Source organism: Oryctolagus cuniculus, chromosome 11 (genome assembly GCF_051225735.1).
Source record: "Oryctolagus cuniculus isolate XC-2025 breed Fujian yellow rabbit chromosome 11, ASM5122573v1, whole genome shotgun sequence".
In the NCBI taxonomy this organism is placed as follows: Eukaryota; Metazoa; Chordata; class Mammalia; order Lagomorpha; family Leporidae; genus Oryctolagus; species Oryctolagus cuniculus.
In genome coordinates, this window is record NC_142877.1 from 99,595,350 (window position 1) to 99,614,244 (window position 18,895).

Genomic DNA, 18,895 nt, shown 5'->3' on the forward strand with positions numbered 1-18,895 from the left:
AAATTCCTGATTCCTGGCTGAGCCATCTGAGGAGTGAACCAGTGGATGAAAGATCTCTAACTCTCTATGTTTCCCTCTCTCTGTAACTCTTTCAAAATAAATAAATATTTTTTAAAAAATCAGAAAACAAATTGGAAATTCATCAAAGATAAAGTTTCAAAGGACTGTTTCAGTACATTAAAATACTGGGTAGTGTGTTATTTCACATTATGATTGTTCTAATAAATTCCTCATTTTGTGATATAAATATCTCTGTTGCCAAGAAAAAAATAGCATATATATGTACATATATATAATATCTCCATTTGAAATACTATAGCAAGATGTTAAAATTGTTAAATTTTGAAAGTAAAAATTCAACAAATTTATAGAAATGGAAAAAATTCTTTGAATAGTAAAAGCTATAAAGACCACCAGAGTTCTTAATAGATGCCCTTACCATGAGAGAAGTCAGCCTGTTATGAACACTGTGTCATTTATTGTTCTCCCTCACACAACTGTTTTCCTTTTAGGACATACGATGGCCAAGCAAGTGTATTACAACAGTAGAAAGAAGGACCACTCGAAGTGGTTACCTGCCCTTCATCTTTTTGAAATGGCACTGAAGCTCTGTAGGGTAACCGCAGTGGAGGAACATGAGGTAGAAGCTGAAATCCTTTTTCAAAAAGGTAAGGTGTGTTTGGGGTCAGAACCATGATACATTTTTGTGATTTTTTTTCCCTGTAAAAATAGGCTTCTTGAAAATTTGGTCATTGACTCTAAGAAATACAGATTTTACTGAGAGATTTCGGTAATGACAAGCAAGTTGGTACTGCTGCCAGTCGATTTTATGTAAAAACAAAACAAAACAAAACAAACAAACAAACAAACAAAACCCCTATATATTTTAAGTCTATACCCAGAGAGAAAAGGACGAATATTTAGTTTCTGTCATAATTACAAGTGACTCTCCCTATTCAAAGTTTTATGTTTGACTAAAAATCAGCCACTTAGGCAGCGGGCATTTAGGTCACTTCTTTCATGGAAATGCTTGATCGCGATTTCCGGCTCCAGCTCCTGACTCCATCTTCTTGCTAATGCAGTCACTGGGATGCAGTAGTGACAGCTCAAAGACTGGCTCCTTCTCCTCATGTGGAAGACCTGCGTTGTGTTCCAGGCTCCTGCTTCTGGTCCCAGCACAGCTCTGGTTTTAGTAGGCATTTAGGGAATGAACTGGAAGATGAGAGTTTCTCTCTCTCTCCCTCTCTCTCTCTCTCTTCCTTCCTCTCTGACTCTCTCCCTTCCTCTCAAATAAAAAAGTTAGCTACTTGACTATAAATAATGTTACTGAAATAATGCTTGGAAGATATTTTTTTCTGTATTCATTCATTGCTTAGCTAAACATTTTTGTTAATTTCTATTAGTAACAGCATACATGGAAACTTTAAAAACCTCATGGAAAATAAAATTAAAAGACAACTTTATTTTCGGGCAAAACTTTTATTTATTTATTTATAAAACAGGAACAGATTTCATGTAGTTCATTTATACAATTTTAAGCACATGATGATACTTCCCACCCTGCCTTTCTCATCCTTCCTTCCTTCCTTTATGTTCATCCATTGGTGGACACTCAGGTAGATTTTGTATCTTGGCTATTGTATATAGTACCACAATGAGCATAGAAATGCTGATGTTTTCTGAGATATCTGTGAAGTAGATGGTGCAGAGGAAAATGAGAAAGGGAATGAGAGATATAGGTGGGATGGGGGAGCACAAAGTAATGAATTGTATGGAAAAACAATATGGTTGAGACCAATTGTGTCAGGAAAACCAAAGGACTCAACTTAGCATTACTAACTGAAGACAAGGAAGCCAGCTGTTCCCTGCAGGAGAAGGAAACAATGGATCTTTCCCTGTGGGCTTACCTCACATTAAGAAATAACATGCATACAAAAGGCAGAACATTCAGTTTTCTGAATTTGCAGCCTGAAATATTTCTTCTTAAGGTCTAAGTGTAAATAAACAAACAAATGTAAGATCACATAAAGACCATGACTGTTTATTGTTTGCTTCTCTCAGGCAAAATAGAACGCCAAATGCTGATGGATGAGAAATCTCCAACTACTCAACTTGAGAGTTTATTTGAAGCTATACAACTAAGCTTGAGAAATGACCAAAACCCAGGGTAAGAAAATGTCTTTCTTTTGTAGCAATGTGTGTGTTTGGTTTAAAGCCCCACATTGTGGTAGGATGCCAAATATTCAAGGCTGGAATGGATGGGAGTCATCTCCATGGCAGGGCAAGTTTTCTGGGGTCCATCTGCCCAACAGGTTATTGACTGCCTCTTCAAGCTTGCTGCTCTGATCCATGGTCTCTTTTGCAAGAATGGTGGATGACAGCTGTTCTCACTGTAGCACACTGCACTGTGCACTGTTTCTGGCCTGTAACTGAGCTCTTGTCAGTCCTGGGATTGCTGGGGCTACCCCTGGACTGTTATCTTTCAACTAGAAGATCCTCCATTGGAGGTGCAATTTTATCTGGAGGGGATTTATGTGGATATTCACTCTGATCATCAGCCCACTTAATTCTGTATTAAAAATGAACTCAATGTTTAGAATAAGCCACCATTATTGCAATGACACTGAGCTAAGTGGTCCCAGCTGGCCGGTTTGATAGTGTATATTCATATGCCACAAACAGTGAAGAGCCAATACCAAATTTTTACTTTCTGCTTAACTCTTATTTGTTTCTTTGAATGTTAGTTAGGTTAAGAAGCTGTAGAGAAAGTTTCCAAGGCAGTTTCCTCTAGCTCTGATCTTCATTTTGTAGAGGTTTATGTGCTAGAATATTTCAGAAAAATTTTGTGGTTGTGTTTAAGAGCAGTTATAGTATAGAGTGTTGCTGGCACAGCACAAGGCAGAATACTCAGCTCTCTTCAAGAGCTGCAGATCTCAATAAGGAGGAAGATGCTGGTATCTATGACAAAAAATGCTGGGAGGAGAGGGTGTGAGTTTGGGACAGATGCTGCTTTTGACTATTTTTATCCTTCATTAGCTCACAAGTTGTTGAAAAATCATGTAAAATGATTATAAGAGGTGAAGTTATTTAATAAATATAATATTATATTATTCTAGATTGATAAGAGATTCCTACCTAGAAATGGCCCTATTATATTTTCATCTGAAGAAGCCGAAGAGAAAAATGTCAACATCACCTTTAACTATTAAGGTAATAGACTATTTTCTTAGAGATAAATCCACTGCTTTTGAGGCAGCCATTTTGGTAACACTGTTCTATTGAAAAAATGAGATATTTCCTATGGGACTTGAATAAATTAATTGACTTTATAGTCACACTTATGTTTAGATACCACTTTGGTTATTTTATGTAGGGCTCTGTAAATGAATTTCATATAGATTATTTTGTCTGTTATAATGTTATATATGAAATGTAGGTATATATAAATACTCTAAGGCCAATAATGAGTCATCATAATTGATCGGTAAATTTAAGGAAACGACATATTGATTAAACAGATGCCCAAGTAAGGTTTTCATTACTGACATGATCTGTAAACAGATCACCTCTTAATAGGAGTTATTCGTTGTCACACATCTGTTGAACACCTACCACGATGCAGGCACCTTTCTAGAGAAAGCTGCTAAAGCAGCATCCAGGAGAAACTCAGTCCCCGATCTCATGGAGCTTTGCTTTCCCTAGAGGGAAATAGACAATCAATCAGGAAAAGAAGAAAGCCAGAGCAAGACAGGTGGGAGGGGACGATGGAGAGGAGAAAGAGAAATGACTCAGGTATGAAATTTAGGATTAAGAGGTAACTTGGGGCCGGCGCCGCAGCTCACTAGGCTAATCCTCCGCCGGTTCTAGTCCCGGTCGGGGCACCGGATTCTGTCCCAGTTGCCCCTCTTCCAGGCCAGCTCTCTGCTGTGGCCAGGGAGTGCAGTGGAGGATGGCCCAAGTACTTGGGCCCTGCACCCCATGGGAGACCAGGAGAAGTACCTGGCTCTTGCCATCGGATCAGCACGGTGTGCCAGCCGCAGCGCACCGGCCGCGGCGGCCATTGGAGGGTGAACCAACGGCAAAGGAAGACCTTTCTCTCTGTCTCTCTCTCTCACTGTCCACGCTGCCTGTCAAAAAATAAAAAAATAAAAATAAAAATAAATAACTTGGGCTGATAGGATTGCATGAGCATGGCAGGAAGCAGTGACACTGAAAAGTGGGATTTGATGGGTTGCAGTGGGTTACACATCTAGAGCAGTGGCATCCAAGGTGAAGAGTGGAAACAGCTTAGAAAATGTTCTGATTCAGGAAATCAGTAGGGGATGGGGTGAGGTGTATTGAGGCTTAGTGTTTCTTTTTGTTAAAAAAAAAAAAGTTACAGAGAGAGGGAGAGAGAGATCTTCCTAGATGGTTGCAACATCCAGTGCTAGGTCAGGCTGAAGCCAAAAGCCAGGAGCTTCATCCAGATCTCCTACATAGGTGGCAGGGGCCCAAAGACTTGGACCATCTTCAGCTGCTTTCCCCGGCCATTAGCAGGGAGCTGGAATGGAAGTAGAACAGTGGAGACTCAAACAGGCATCCCTATGAGGTGCTGGCATCTGTGGCTTTACCTGCTCTGCCACAATGCCAGCCCTGAGGCTTGGTGTTTCTAATTAGCTCCCAGGTAATGCTTATGCTGGGGGTCTGTGGGTCCTACTTGTGTACGAAGGGTCTGTGGAGGGAAATCCTAGAGGCATCAATAAGCCAGGTGTGTTTGAAGTGTGCTCCTATGAGGCCATTTTATTTTTTATTTTTTTAAATTTCAGTAGGCTTTTTTATTTCATCCTTATTGAATAATCATTTGACCCTCAAGAGATATTTTCAGAAAATATTGGTGTCAAATCTCTAATTTTGGGGACAACATAATTTAAAACCTTTAGGCAAACAGACTCTGTCAATTGAATTATTCATATTATAGCTTCCTCAGGTGGGTAGCACCTATTTTTTTCATCAGAATGATTACAAACCAGAAAAATTATTTTCTGTGGTGTGATAAACATGTTTATTTCCACAAGAGAAAAAAAAAATCTTTGTTTCCATAGCAAATGGCAATAGAAAATAATGGAATTATGTGATGTTAATGTATGCATTTTAGCCTTTACTAAAGAAGTGTTTATAATTAAGAATGAGAAGTTAGGATCTCAATGAAAAGAGTAATATAATTATATACATATGATCATTATTTTCTTTGTATCTTGACACAGTAAAAATATTTTAGCAAGTTGCACAGTTCCTAAAAGCCAAGAAAACAAATTTAGAAATTCATTCTGACACAATCAGACCATTGAAACATAATATTTTAAGTTTGTCCTAATAAGGAGAACACATTATAAATCCTTAAAAAGAAGCAAATTTGTCTCACTTTTACAGAGTGTTTATATAAGCACAGTGACTGTTGCACTGGGTTAGATTCAAATCCTGGTTTCATGGCATACTAACTGTGGGACTGGGGCCTTTCTAAGCCTACTTTCATTTTATCTAAAATAAGGATGATACCTCTCCAAGTAGCTAGAAGAACTAAACAAGATAATGGGTTTGCCCATAATGAGAATTTTTAAAAAATATTTATTTATCTATTTAGAAAGTCAGAGTTACAGAGAGAGCCAGAGAAAGAGAGAAGGAGAGGCCTTCCATCCACAGGTTCATTCCCCAGATGGCCAGAAAACCAGGATGAAGCCAGGAACCAAGAACTTCATCCGGGTCCCCTACATGAGTAACAGGGGCCCAAAGACTTGGGCCATCTTACACTGCTTTCCCAGGCCATTAGCAGGGAGCTGGGTCATAAGTGGAGCAGCTGAGACACAAACAAGCTCTGCCACAATGCTTGTCCCAAGATTTTTATTTCTTTAAATGAGACTATTATCTATCATGTAACTTCAGTTAAAAGTTTTACATTTTTTATAAAACATTTCATACATAGTAGGTGTTCAAAAGTTATTTGTAAATTGGATTGACTCTTTCTTGAGCATTCATTTATTCATTCATTATCTGAATACTTATTGAGGGTTTAAAGTGTATCCAGGTATACTACCCACTTGCCCTAAGGACCAGAGTCTTGCCAGGGATACATGTATCTGAATGTGATAAGGATGTGATCATCATATGCCAAGATGGAGAAGAGAGGCAAAGTAGGGACTTAATTCTGTTTTGAAGGAATGCTGGAGAAAGCTTCACAAATATGATGAATTTTGAAGGATGAGTAGTCTTTTCTAAATAATCAAGAGGGATAAAGAAGCCAAAGAATGAGATCAGTGTTCATACATTTAAAAAAACTTACCGAGGTATAATTTCCACCCATGACACTAACCCAGTTTAAGACTTCAATTCACACATGTTTAGTAAATTTATAGAGATATCTAATTATCAGTACTGTCCAGTTTTAGATCATCTCTATTATTCAAAAAAGATTCTGTCTCAGTCTGTTTTATGTTATAACAAAGTATCTGAATCCGGGGGATGGATAAAGAGAAGAGATTTGTCTTGTTTGCAGTGGCTGGAAAGTCCCAACAGTGTGGCCCCAGCATTTAGATGGGCTGTGTTAGAACATGGCAGAGAAGCAGAAAAACAACTAGCTGCGTGCAGTAAGGGCACCTGTGCGTGCAAGCAAGGAAGAGATTGGGAGGGACTAGGCTTGCTGGTTTTTTTTTTTTTTTTTTTTTGATAAGTAGAGTTACAGACAGTGAGACAGAGAGATAGAGAGAAAGGTCTTCCTTCCGTTGGTTCACTCCACAAATGGCTGCTACGGCTGGCGCTGTGCAGATCCAAAGCCAGGAGCCAGGTGCAGGGGGTCAAGCATTTGGGCCATCCTGCACTGCCCTCCTGGGCCACAGCAGAGAGCTGGACTGGAAGAGGGGCAACTGGGACTAGAACCCTGCGCCAATATGGGATGCCAGTGCTGCAGGTGGAGGATTAACCAGGTGAACCATGGCGCCGGCCGTAGGCTTGTTGTTTTATAACAAACTACTTTCTTGGGAGCTAATCGGATTCTACACAAATCATATTAACCCCTTCTAGCAGTGTTGCCTCAGTTATCTAATCATCTCTTAAAGTCCCCATCACCTCAATCCCATTACATTGGAGACCAAGCTTCCTGCACATGGACCTCAAACGATATCTGAATCACAGGTGATCCCTTACACCCTTTTGTACTCCACCTTATCCCCACTCCAACCTCGTACAATCCTAAACTGTTTTCTCTCTCTGTGGATGGTCTTTTCCAGACATTTCATATAATGGAATGACGTAATGTATAATGTTTTGTGCCTGCTTCTTTCACCAAGCATAATGTTTTTGAGGTTCACCCATATTGTATCATATAACACTAGTTTGTTCCCCTTTATTGCTGAATAATAGTCTACTATATGGGTAATACTACATTTTCCATTTGCATTCAACACTTGATGAGCATTTGGATTGATTCTAATTTTCTCGGTGATGATTAATGCTGCTTTGAATATTCATAGACATCTTTTTGTGTGGCTATTTTTTCAGTTCTCTTAGGTATAGACTAAGAGTGGAACTGCGGGGTGATAGGAAAACTCTGTGTTTAGTCTCTTGATGATCTGCTAGATTGTTTTCCGCAGTGACTGGATTGTTTTCCGCAGGGATATGGGAGGGTTGAGGTTGGGGGATGACTGACTGAGACTGACCTTCCAATAGCCAAGGCTGGGCCAGGCTGGAACAAGGAGTCACGAACTCCGTGGAGGTTTTCCACATGGATAGCATGAGCCCAAGCTCTTGGGCCATCATCTGCTGCTTTCCCAGGCACATTATCAGGAAACTGGATTGTTAGCAGAGCAGCCAGGACTCAACCAACTCTCTGATATGGGATGCCACCGTTGCAGGTGACAGGTTAACCTACTGTACCACCTATAATTATTTCTATAATATATTTTCAATTTCATTTCATGTCAGCACATTTATAATATGATTATTACATAGAAATCTTCTAAAATTTCATCTTCAGAGAGAAAATTTATCATGTAACTTTGTGATATCCTTTTCTATATTTATCATAAAACTTTTTTTATATTTTTAGCCTCTTAGAAGACATAGTTCTATTCGAGAACCAACAGTCAATCTATCTGAAATGTACAATTCATTGGCCTGGATTGTGATAAGAGCTGCTGCACAGGTCAGTACAATTTTTGTTGAATATTTCTTTGCACTGTCACAGCTGTGTTCTCTGCCTATGAGCTATTAAAGCAGCACAGTGCATCTATATAAGAGAAAGGAAAGTTTTATATATTTGGAATTTGTGTCAATTATGTTTCCTTGGAAAGATTAGAGATATTCTTTATATTTGCAGTGTTTTTAATCTCTGTTAATGAAACCTGGCTCTGTTTAGTTTTCTTTAGTGAAAATATTGGTGAATAAACATGTATACCCATTTGATACTGCCAATTATCTGTCATAGCTAGGTGAGATGGCTTATTTAAGGTGACTTACATGTTAATTAAATTGTCAGCACTAAATGATTCATTTGATATGATATAGTCTACATGTCAGGAACCTATATTTTTCAGATTGTCTCTATTTTTCTTACAATGTATATTTAATATTAATATTAACATGCAATGTATGTTTAATTTATGAATTCATTCTTTTTATATTATTTCATGTCTTAGTCTGTTTGCTGCTACTATACAAGAATTAATAGCACAGACAGACTCATTTATAATGAAATTCATTGGCTCACAGTTTTTGAGGCTAAGAAGTCTAAGATCAAGGAGCTAGAATCTGGTGAAGACTTTCTTGCTGTGTAAGCCTATGGCAGGACGCAGAAGGGCAAAAGAGGGGGGGTGGAGAGAAGGAGAAAGGGGGATGAACTGTCCTATTATAAGGAACGCACTCTTGCAGTAATGAGCCCCCTCCACTGAATAGTATTAGTCCATTAATGAGCACAGAGCCCTCATGGCCTAATCACTTCTTCAAGTCCTACCTCCCAACACTTCCTCACTGGTGATAAACATGTGAACTTGGGGGGACATAGTCAAACTATAACATTTAGCTAATGGATAATCTATAAATAAGAATGTTTACATTTATGAATTAATTATAGGTCAGTGAAGCTGTGCTGGCAATAAACCTGCTTATTGGAAAGAAGAATGCTAGAACTGACAAAGTCAACCAAGTGGTATTACCAAATATCCCAGAATTTGCCACTGTGGATCTTCTGTCTTCATATACAGATTATTTGCTTGGTAGGTTTGAATTTCTACCCATTTTTAAAAAACCTGATACATGTAGTCAAGTTTTGAAGGTATAATTGTGATGATTTGTTAGCTTTTAGCTTAGAAGAGAATGATTTGGGGAACTTCTAGGGTCATAAGGGGTCCTAGTTTCCAAGTAGAAGGCCATCAGTTCACTGCCTGTGCATACAAGTTACTCAGTCAGCAGCTGCATTTCAAACACAGGGTTCTCTGAAAATGATATTTCTTTTTATCCATTCATTTTTTTTTCAGCTTACACATTGCAGTGGATCTTGTGGGAATGTTGGAACAACCTTCTCTGATCCTCTAATCTAAAATGTGCACTCACTATAACATTCCCATGTGCTGCCTTGTTTCTTTTCTTAATTATTTTGTATTTGTGTGTATGTTTGAGTGCATGTTTAAGCTCCTTCATTAAATTATCAGCTTCCTTAGGGCAGGGGCTTTGTCTCTGTGATTTCCTTCTATAGCAGATCACACAATGTCTGCATGTAGCAGGCATGCAATATGAATATTTTTTAAGTAATTAAATGGATGAGAGTTGTAGCAGAATTCAGATTTTACCCTATTACGACTTGTACGTTTGCTTACCTGCGACTCCTTTGTTACTTAGTGTACTAGGCGGCTTTTCATTACCTTGGCTAAAATGCCTGCGAGCAGCTGCTCAGGAAGGAAGAAGGTTGGTTTCAGCTTATGATTTTGAGGTTCACAGTCAGATCAGGCAGTGCCTTTGGTTAAGGCATTTGGTGAGGCTGGGGGATGGCTGAGGGGTGATCACATGTTGAACTTGGAAGCAAAGAGAGATAGACATAGGAGGCACGCTCTCTGCCTACCCTGTATGTGGCCTCTCCTTCCAATGCCATAATGATCAAATCATGGAGCTCCACCCTGGTAACTTAATCCAATCCTTCACTTTTCAAAGGTCCTTCAGACACCAAAGTTGAATCAAACCTCCATCCTGATAGATCCATCATTAGCATCACTCCACTAACTGTTAACATAGGACTTAGAGGTCAAGTGCACGAGTTTAGAGAGCAAAATCCTGTTCACAGTATGACACTTAGTAATATTATAAACTTCTAAGTCAGATCACCAGTACCATAAGAATTTAACATTCTTTTATAGGTTTGAGCATTCATTCCTTTGAAAAAGATTGAGTACTTGTGTGCTAAGTACTTGGATAGTTATTAATTTAGAAGCAAGGTGCTAGAGGCTGACTCTAGACAAACATTTCGGTAACAGTGAGCTCTAATTTTGCTTGGAGATGAGTTGAGCACCGACCCAAAGGAGACGTAGTTTTCCCTTCATCCTGATGGGTGGGAGTGGTCTTTCCAAAGCCTCTGGATTCACATCTCCAGGTAACAGCTTACTCTGCTGCCCTCACTCTAAAGGGTGGCCTTAGCTGAAATGTTAATGTCTGAAGTCATCTCCTTCAGAGATGGGCTCTTTCCTGAAGAATGGGTGACCCAGTTTATTTTCCAGCCTAAAAATGGTGGCCTAAGGTCAAACCATTAGATGGATTCTATACTCCGAGCCTTTGTTTACTAATTGTTGTTTCTTTCCTACCTGGCATAATGTTGCTTTCTTAGATTTATGGGCCATAGCCCAGACTGAGCTGTTAGTGTTCTTTAGACCACCCATAGATGGTTCTCCAGGGTCAAAGCCATTTACTCTGTACAGGGCAATCTGGCAGTCCAGCGACTGGGAGGGGTTGGTCGCCACTTCTTTTGCTTGACACCGCATGGCAGCTCAGTATGCCCTGGTTCAGGACAAGGAATATGCCTCCAAAAGCATATTATTATTGTTTTGTTACAGAAGAAGTATAGCATTTTAGAGTTATAAAAATCTTTTAATATTTTCATTATTTGTTAGAGAGAGAGAACACCCCCATCAGTTGATTCACTCCCCAAATGCCTGCAATGACTGGGGCTAGACCAGGCAGAAGCCAGGAACCAGGAACTGAACCCAGATATCCTCTGTGTGTGGCAAGGACTCTATTACATGAGCTGTCACCTGCTGCCATCCTGGGTGTACATTAGCAGGAAGCTGGAATCAAGAGTGGAGCTAGAACTGGAGCTTAGATGCTGTGGTATGGGATCCAGGCATCTTAACTTCTCTGCCAAATGCCTGCTTCCAGAGTATATTATTAATCAGTAGTCCTCAGTTGCATCCATGTTCAGCCAAACCATTTCATTTCTGTTAATCTCATAGTCCCAGTGCATTGTATGAGAGATTTAGTCAAAACTCTAAAATTTTAGGAATATGGTTCAAACTTCCAACATAACTATTTCTTCTTCCTACTGGCTCTTGACTATTTCTGAAATATGTGTCAACCTTATCCTTGAATTCTACTAGTTTTTAGGGCAGGGATAACAATTAAGTTTCACTTAAGGTGGGCCATGGGTTCCAACAGCGAGAATCCATTCTTACCCACATCTCACATGCTCTGCTTCAGGCTGCAGATTGGGCTAAGATATATTCCACATAAGCTTGTTGGGAGGCCCATGCTGAAAAAGCAGTGGATACCTGGGGCATGATCTTCCCATGATAGATATCTGAGCAAAAGAGCCACAAGCCAAATCACATAAGCACATCTAAAGTCTGTCTGCACAACTCATCCCATTGGTTATAGCAAGTCATAAGACCAAGTCCAGTGATATCTGTGAGGTAGGGAAAATACTCTGCTTGTAGAGGGAGAGAGAGGGACATGAATTTAGGCTGAATGATAATCTGAACTATCAGAGATGACAAAGTCAATCTATTGCTAATAGCTACTTGAAAAGAAATCTGAACTCTGTATGAACAAAGAACGAAAATTTATGGCCATTAACAATTAATGACGTCAACCATGGCCATACAATGAATAGCATCCCCTAAACCAAATGATATTAGCTGATTCATTTGAGCATGTAGTCTTCATTTCAGTTTAATGCTAAGAATTATGCTTTCCAGTTCAGTGACTTTCGTATCATATTCTGATTTTTTAGTTCCCTTTAATACCATTCTCACTTCTCGACTGTTTTAACTGTGAAATACCAAATTTTAAAGTCCAATTCGTTTTGCATTCTTCCTTGCCTTAAGAATAATAATTTTGCCCTGTAGTCTTTTTCTGGCATCTGGTAATTAATTCATGTAGACGACTTTCCTCACTTGGATATTTGGGTTGAAGGAGGTTCTAAATTCCCACAGGATTGCCACATATATCCAGATGGCACTGAGGTTCAGATTATAATGAATTGCTAAAGGGCAGAATCTCTTAACAACAACAAATAAAACTTGTTTGAGTTCATGATATTAGCATAAATTAGCATCTAGGAGAGAAGCTCCTCAATAATCTTAGCTTAAACAATATTAGCATTGATCAAAATGAGGTGGTGAAGAACAGTCATTGTTATTAAATGCAGGGCACCTTACCAGATATTTCCATCCAGAGGAAGAAGGAGTCAGAGAACACCTCAAGGAAGCAGGTCTTGCCTTCCATGAGCTTCTGGTCATGGACAATCAGAACAGGCAAACACAGTGAAATTATATAAATTCACCATGTAAGAGAATAATAATAATGAAAACAGATTGGTACATCAGAACCCAAATATGAGGGGTCATATGTACTTTGAAAATATGTATGGTTTTCAATTTTTTTTGCACCAAAATAAACTTACCTTTTAATTCCCTTTTCCACAAACTTTTTTTTTTATTTTTGACAGGCAGAGTGGACAGTGAGAGAGAGAGAGAAAGAGAGAGAGAGAGAAAGGTCTTCCTTTTCTGTTGGTTCACCCCCCAATGGCTGCTGTGCCCTGCACACTGTGCTGATCCGAAGCCAGGAGCCAGATGCTTCTCCTGGTCTCCCATGCAGGTGCAGGGCCCAAGCACTTGGGCCATCCTCCACTGCACTCCCAAGCCACAGCAGAGAGCTGGCCTGGACGGGGAGCAACTGGGACAGAATCCGGCGCCCCGACTGGGACTAGAACCCGGTGTGCTGGTGCCGTGGCTCAATAGGCTAAGCCTCCGCCTGCGGCGATATGCCTCCTGAGAGGAGCTGGGCACAGGCAGGATGGCAGAAGTGTTAATTAGGAAAATTTTTCTAGGGAGAACTATACTATGGGGTAAATGCAAATTGACCTAGAGACATGGAGTACCAGAAAAAAGGGGAAGCAAATTCTCCCAATGCAGCAATAGCTGACCAAATGCATGATGACAGAATAGATCAGTCATGTGCGGAAGATGGGATATAGCTCATCGTGTCAAAAACCACAGAACTGCAGTATGACATCTATAAAACAATAATAGAATTGAATGATGCTTTTCATCCAGTTTATGGAGGTATTTCCTACATTGTCTTATTGGAACAAAGACCCTGAAATGATGATTCTGGCAATGTGGGACCATATTTAGATTCTGTGCAAAAAACATTATTAGATGCCTACTTTTTGTCTTGATTTTCTTGTGGTCTCAATAAAAATTCAGTGGGTTATTAAATTCTGTAAGACATTTTGGATTAATAATAACATTTAAGATGTGTCATTCCAGATGCAATTCCACATGATAAATAGAAAAATATAAATGCATGTCACGCTAAATCTAATGCTGGTGAGCCTATTTTCAGAATACTAAAAGAGACCTGCAAAGCATAATCAAGAGCCACACTGACCGTTATTGTCAGCTTTAATAACAGAGCAAGCCTTCCAGTCTAAAGAAAAAACAAACTATTTGCTCTTCCCTTACCTCCTTGCTCTGGTTCAGAGACTGCTTTGTCTCTGGTTTAGAGACACTGGATCAATACCCACTACAGACTGGGATGCTATTGATCTACAACTATCTTCCATTCTCCTACTCCTTTGAGACACAATTCTTCATAGTTATGTGGAAACAGAATGCCATTCTTACATACTAAAATCCCAAATAATTACATCGCTTACAAGTGGGAGTGGAGAGAAATCAGTGTTAGCAATGGTGGGTGTAGGGTGGGGATACAGTGCACACACTGTATCAGTTCAAAATATTAAAGATGAAACAACTGGGGCTGGCACTGCACAGCAGGTTAAGCTGCTGCCTATGAGGCTGGCATCTCATATGGGTTTTGGTTTGTATCCCAACCACTTCTGATCTAGTTCCCTGCTAATGGGCCTGGGAAAGCAGTGGAAGATGGCTCAAGTCCTTAGTTCTCTGCACGCATGAGAGAGACCCACATGAAGCTCCTGGTTCCTGACTTTAGGCTGGCTCAGCCCAGGGCTTGCAGCCATCTGGGGAATCTGGGGAATGAACCCTGCAAATGGAAGCTCTCTCTGTCTTTCCCTCTCTCTCTGTTCAACTCTGACTTTCACATTAATAAATAAATCTTTAAAAAGCAGAAGAAAGATGAAAGAACTGAGGAATGATGGGAACCAACCTCAGTAAAACAGAGCTGTGCTGGTCCATTGCCTGCTAAGGTCCAGTAATTCTGCATAGAGATATGTACATTAATCGCTCATATATAACAAGGGAGAGTACCACAACTGAGAGCAGAGCACAATAGTAGGATAATTATGGTTGACAACAATTAATTGTGTATTTCACACTAGCTAGTGGAGGGGATTTTGAATGTTCCCAATACAAGGAAATGATAAATGTGTGAGGTAATGGATGTGCCAGTTACCCAAAGCTGATCGTTGCCTGTTTATACATCTATTAAATTTCACACTGCACCCCCAAAATATGTATAATCCCTGTGTGTCAATAAACATGGAAGAGCAGAGCACACCCTCCGTCATGGGGTCCTAGGTGTGAAGAGACCCTTTTTATTCAAGACAGAGTTAGCAACGGGAAATAAGAAAGAGCAGGTGGCACACGTGAGATGGTGTTTCCAAAATGCACAAAGGAGTGCTACCCTGAAGACTGAGAGGAACACTTTTACACTTCAGGGAGCTTTAGCAGGGCCTGCACAGTCACAGGATGACACAACAGCAATGAACCATCACACTGGAAATGCCTGTACACGGGCCAAGGGGCGTCTGTTGCTGTGTACTCGTGCTCTCTTGTTTGATTTTGTTGATTTCTTTGAAACAATCCTGCGAGATTGTCCTTATGAACATTTATACATGAGGCAAGGTGCTCGGAGAGTTCTGTAACTAGAGTAGTATTCCACTGTTAATTCAAACCCCCATCTATCCAAGTCTAAGGACTGTGCTGTCAGTCATTATATCAGGTGTAAATAAGTATAGATACAAAGGGGGCTTCTGCTCTTCCCAGTCCAAACATGTAACATGGAAGTATGGGCTGAACCCGCAGACCTCCCTGGAGAGAGGCTAGACTTAACCTGAACCACTGGAAGTGGGACTTTAGTGCCTGTTCATGAAGGGTATCTGGGAAGGTAGGGAAAGTCAGAACCTGCTCACTGAATAAGACTGAGTGAGATCACAATCATATTATCCATGGGCTAGGGACTAGAACTGTGCGCACATTGCTCCTTGGCCTATGTCAATGCAGGGAAACATGTCACATGTGTACACAGTCAAGGGCTGGAAAGAGGAGCCACTTTGAGAAAAGTTAGAAATCCACTTAAATGGTAAGAATGGAATTCATATTACACAAAATGCTCAGAAGGAAATCAGCATAAATACTGGCCCATGACACTGTGGCACAGTACATTAATCCTCTGCCTGTGGTGCTGGCATCCCATATGAGCACCAGTTCTAGTCCTGGCTGCTCCTCTTCCAATCCAGCTCTCTGCTGTGGCCTGGGAAAGCAGTAGAAGATGGCCCAGGTGCTTGGGCCCCTGCACTCGTATGGGAGACCAGAAGGAAGCTCCTGCCTCCTGGCTTCAGATTGGCTCAGCTTTTTCCATTGTGGCCAATTGGGGAGTGAACCAGCAGATGGAAGATCTTTCTCTATCCCTCTCCCTCTCACTGTCTGTAACTATACCTCTCAAATGAATAAATAAAATCTTAAAAAAAAATACTGGCCCAGAGCCAGCAAAACTCAGGAAAACCCAGGGAGCCCGGGCTGGGCCTGATGGGAAGCCGTTGGAAAGAGACACTCCTCAAAGCAGAGCCTAAGAACTCTTTTGCACATTCCCCAGTTCTCCTCTAAATGATTCTACCTCAGACTGTATCTGGAAAAATCTGGACAATGCATTTATGTTAGAAAGACAAAGTAGATTTTCTGCAAAGGAACAAAAATTGAACTGGTCTTCATTTTTCCCCTGTGGCACTGAAGACCGGATGGCATTGGTTAAACATGTATAATTTAATTCAATTTTGTGAATAGGTAATTTATTCTCAGGAAACAATGCAAAAGGTATAAAGGGGTATGGAAAGAAAATCTTCCCTTCCATCATCCATGAGCTACTTGCTTCTCAGTTCATCCCAGAATCTATCAGTGTTATCAGTCCATGAGTGTCCTGTTCCTGCTGTAACAAGTTACCAAAGCTCTGCTGGATTAAAACAACATGAATTTACTATCATAGAGTTCTGCAGGTCAGTAGTCCAGGATGGGTCTCACTGAGTGTGGTGAGGTGTCAGCAGGGCCACATTCCTCTGGAGGACCCCGAGGAGAATCTGTCCCATTGGTTTTTGCAGCTTCCTGGGGCCCAGTGAATTCCTTGGTTCCGGCCATCCCTCCGTCTTCCAAAGTGGCAGTGTGCCACCTTCAGATCTCTGATTCTGACACTCTCACTCTTCTGCCTCCCTCTTCCATTTATCAGGGTGCTATGGTTACCCTGGACCCACCTGCATCACCCATGATCACCTCCCCACCTCATGATCTGTTGACGAGGCAAGCTTGCCATATTTGCAACCTTAGCTCTTCTTTGCTCTGTTATCTAACATATTCATTCGCATGTTCTGGAGATTAGGGGATTAGGATGTGATCATCTTTAGGGGACTCTCATTCTGCCAACCACAGTTTCTTATGTTCCCTGCCACAGGTATGACCCAATTATGTAAACTGTTGGGGGTTCATGGCAGAGGTCAGAGCCCACTTGGTTCAAGCAGATTTACTAAAGGACTTTCAAAGTCACTGGGAAGCCTGGAGAAAAATATTCTAGGCTAAGTGTCCAGACATGACTACACCTTCAAAGAGACTACTGTTTTTTTTGTTTTGTTTTTGTTTGTTTTTTTTACAAAGGAAGCCATAGAATTAAGAATTTGCATGGAGCCGGCGCCGTGGCTCAATAGGCTAATCCTCCACCTTGCGGCGCCGGCACACCGGGTTCTAGTCCCGGTCGGGCCGCCGGATTCTGTCCCGGTTGCCCCTCTTCCAGGCCAGCTCTCTGCTATGGCCAGGGAGTGCAGTGGAGGATGGCCCAGGTGCTTGGGCCCTGCACCCCATGGGAGACCAGGAAAAGCACCTGGATCCTGGCTCCTGCCATCGGATCAGCGCGGTGCGCCGGCTGCAGCGGCGGCCATTGGAGGGTGAACCAACGGCAAAAGGAAGACCTTTCTCTCTGTCTCTCTCTCTCACTGTCCACTCTGCCTGTCAAAAAAAAAAAAAAAAAAAGAATTTGCATGAAAAATAGGAATCCTCAGCTATAGCTGTGGATATTAAAAAGAAAAGTTATACTACCTCTGCCAGCATTTACACAAAGGAGCTGCCTGGAATCCTGTCCCCCTCAGCACTTATGACACTTCCTACTCCAAGTCTTGCCTTAATGCACTGAATTCATAATACTTGAATCCCATCCAGGACCCCAGTTGTAAGAAAATCTAGGAAACTTTTATCTTTACCATTTCGTTAATATAGGAAAGCATATTTGAATATTAGGATAGATGCTGAATGAACCAATCTGGTATATATACTAATACTTTTTTCCTTAAATATATACTAATATATATAAATATGTATATTTATATATAGTATATATAATATAGTATATATATACTAATATATATAAATATATATACTAATATTTTTTCCTTAAAATACAAATGTTACTAGCAGTACATACAATAATGCTCCTTGAATCTTTTTTTCTTTAAGAAATTCAAGTCATTACATAAAGAGCTTTTTTATGGCTATATGATATTCCTTTATATAGATGCAGCATAATTTAGATAATCTCCAGATGATAGATATTTAGGTTGTTTCTACTCTTTTGATATTACAAATATGTCTACTATGTATAATATTGTATGTGTGCATGTGTATCATTTTATACATAAGGTAATGTATCTATTAGGCTAATTGATGTAAGTAAATTTCTAAATGAAAAGGCAGTTTCATTTGTAAATTTGATTTTTTAATTTTTTTATATTTTATTTGAGGTATACAAACTTCATGCATTTCCTATATACAAATTTAAGAACATAGTGAGTCTTCCCACCCTACCCTCCCTCCTGCCCACACTCCTACCTACTTCCACCTCTCTCTGTTATTCCCATTCTTAATTTTTACAAAGATCTGTTTAAGATTAACCCTACATAAAGTAAACAGTTCAACAAATAGTATGTGGGGCTGGGGGATGGGGAAGGGGGAGGACACTGTCCCTCAACAGTAGAGACAAGGGTTCTGAACATTTGTCAAATCTCAAAATGTCAATTTCAGTCCTATACATTACCTTTTAAATACTCAATTAGTTATCACAGATCTTTGGATAAATAACAGTTTTCTTTTAAGATTTATTTACTTGACAGGCAAAATGAGAGAGAGAGAGAGAGAGAGAACGAGATTGA

At 40.2% G+C, this 18,895-nt stretch overlaps 1 protein-coding gene across 6 annotated transcripts in view; it reads left to right on the forward strand.

The window, feature by feature from the left end:
* Window positions 1-18,895, forward strand: part of CFAP54 (cilia and flagella associated protein 54) — a 372,444-nt gene that overhangs the window by 257,467 nt on the left and 96,082 nt on the right. For 5 of the 6 annotated variants that reach the window (XM_008256922.5, XM_089308813.1, XM_089308814.1 and 2 more), the window contains 5 exons: window positions 513-668; window positions 2,062-2,167; window positions 3,117-3,210; window positions 8,078-8,173; window positions 9,101-9,242. In XM_008256922.5, the coding sequence (XP_008255144.5) occupies window positions 513-668; window positions 2,062-2,167; window positions 3,117-3,210; window positions 8,078-8,173; window positions 9,101-9,242 (594 nt within the window). Of the gene's footprint in view, window positions 1-512; window positions 669-2,061; window positions 2,168-3,116; window positions 3,211-8,077; window positions 8,174-9,100; window positions 9,243-18,895 lie in introns of those variants that run through there. The other variant, XR_016216950.1, reaches the window with a different exon arrangement.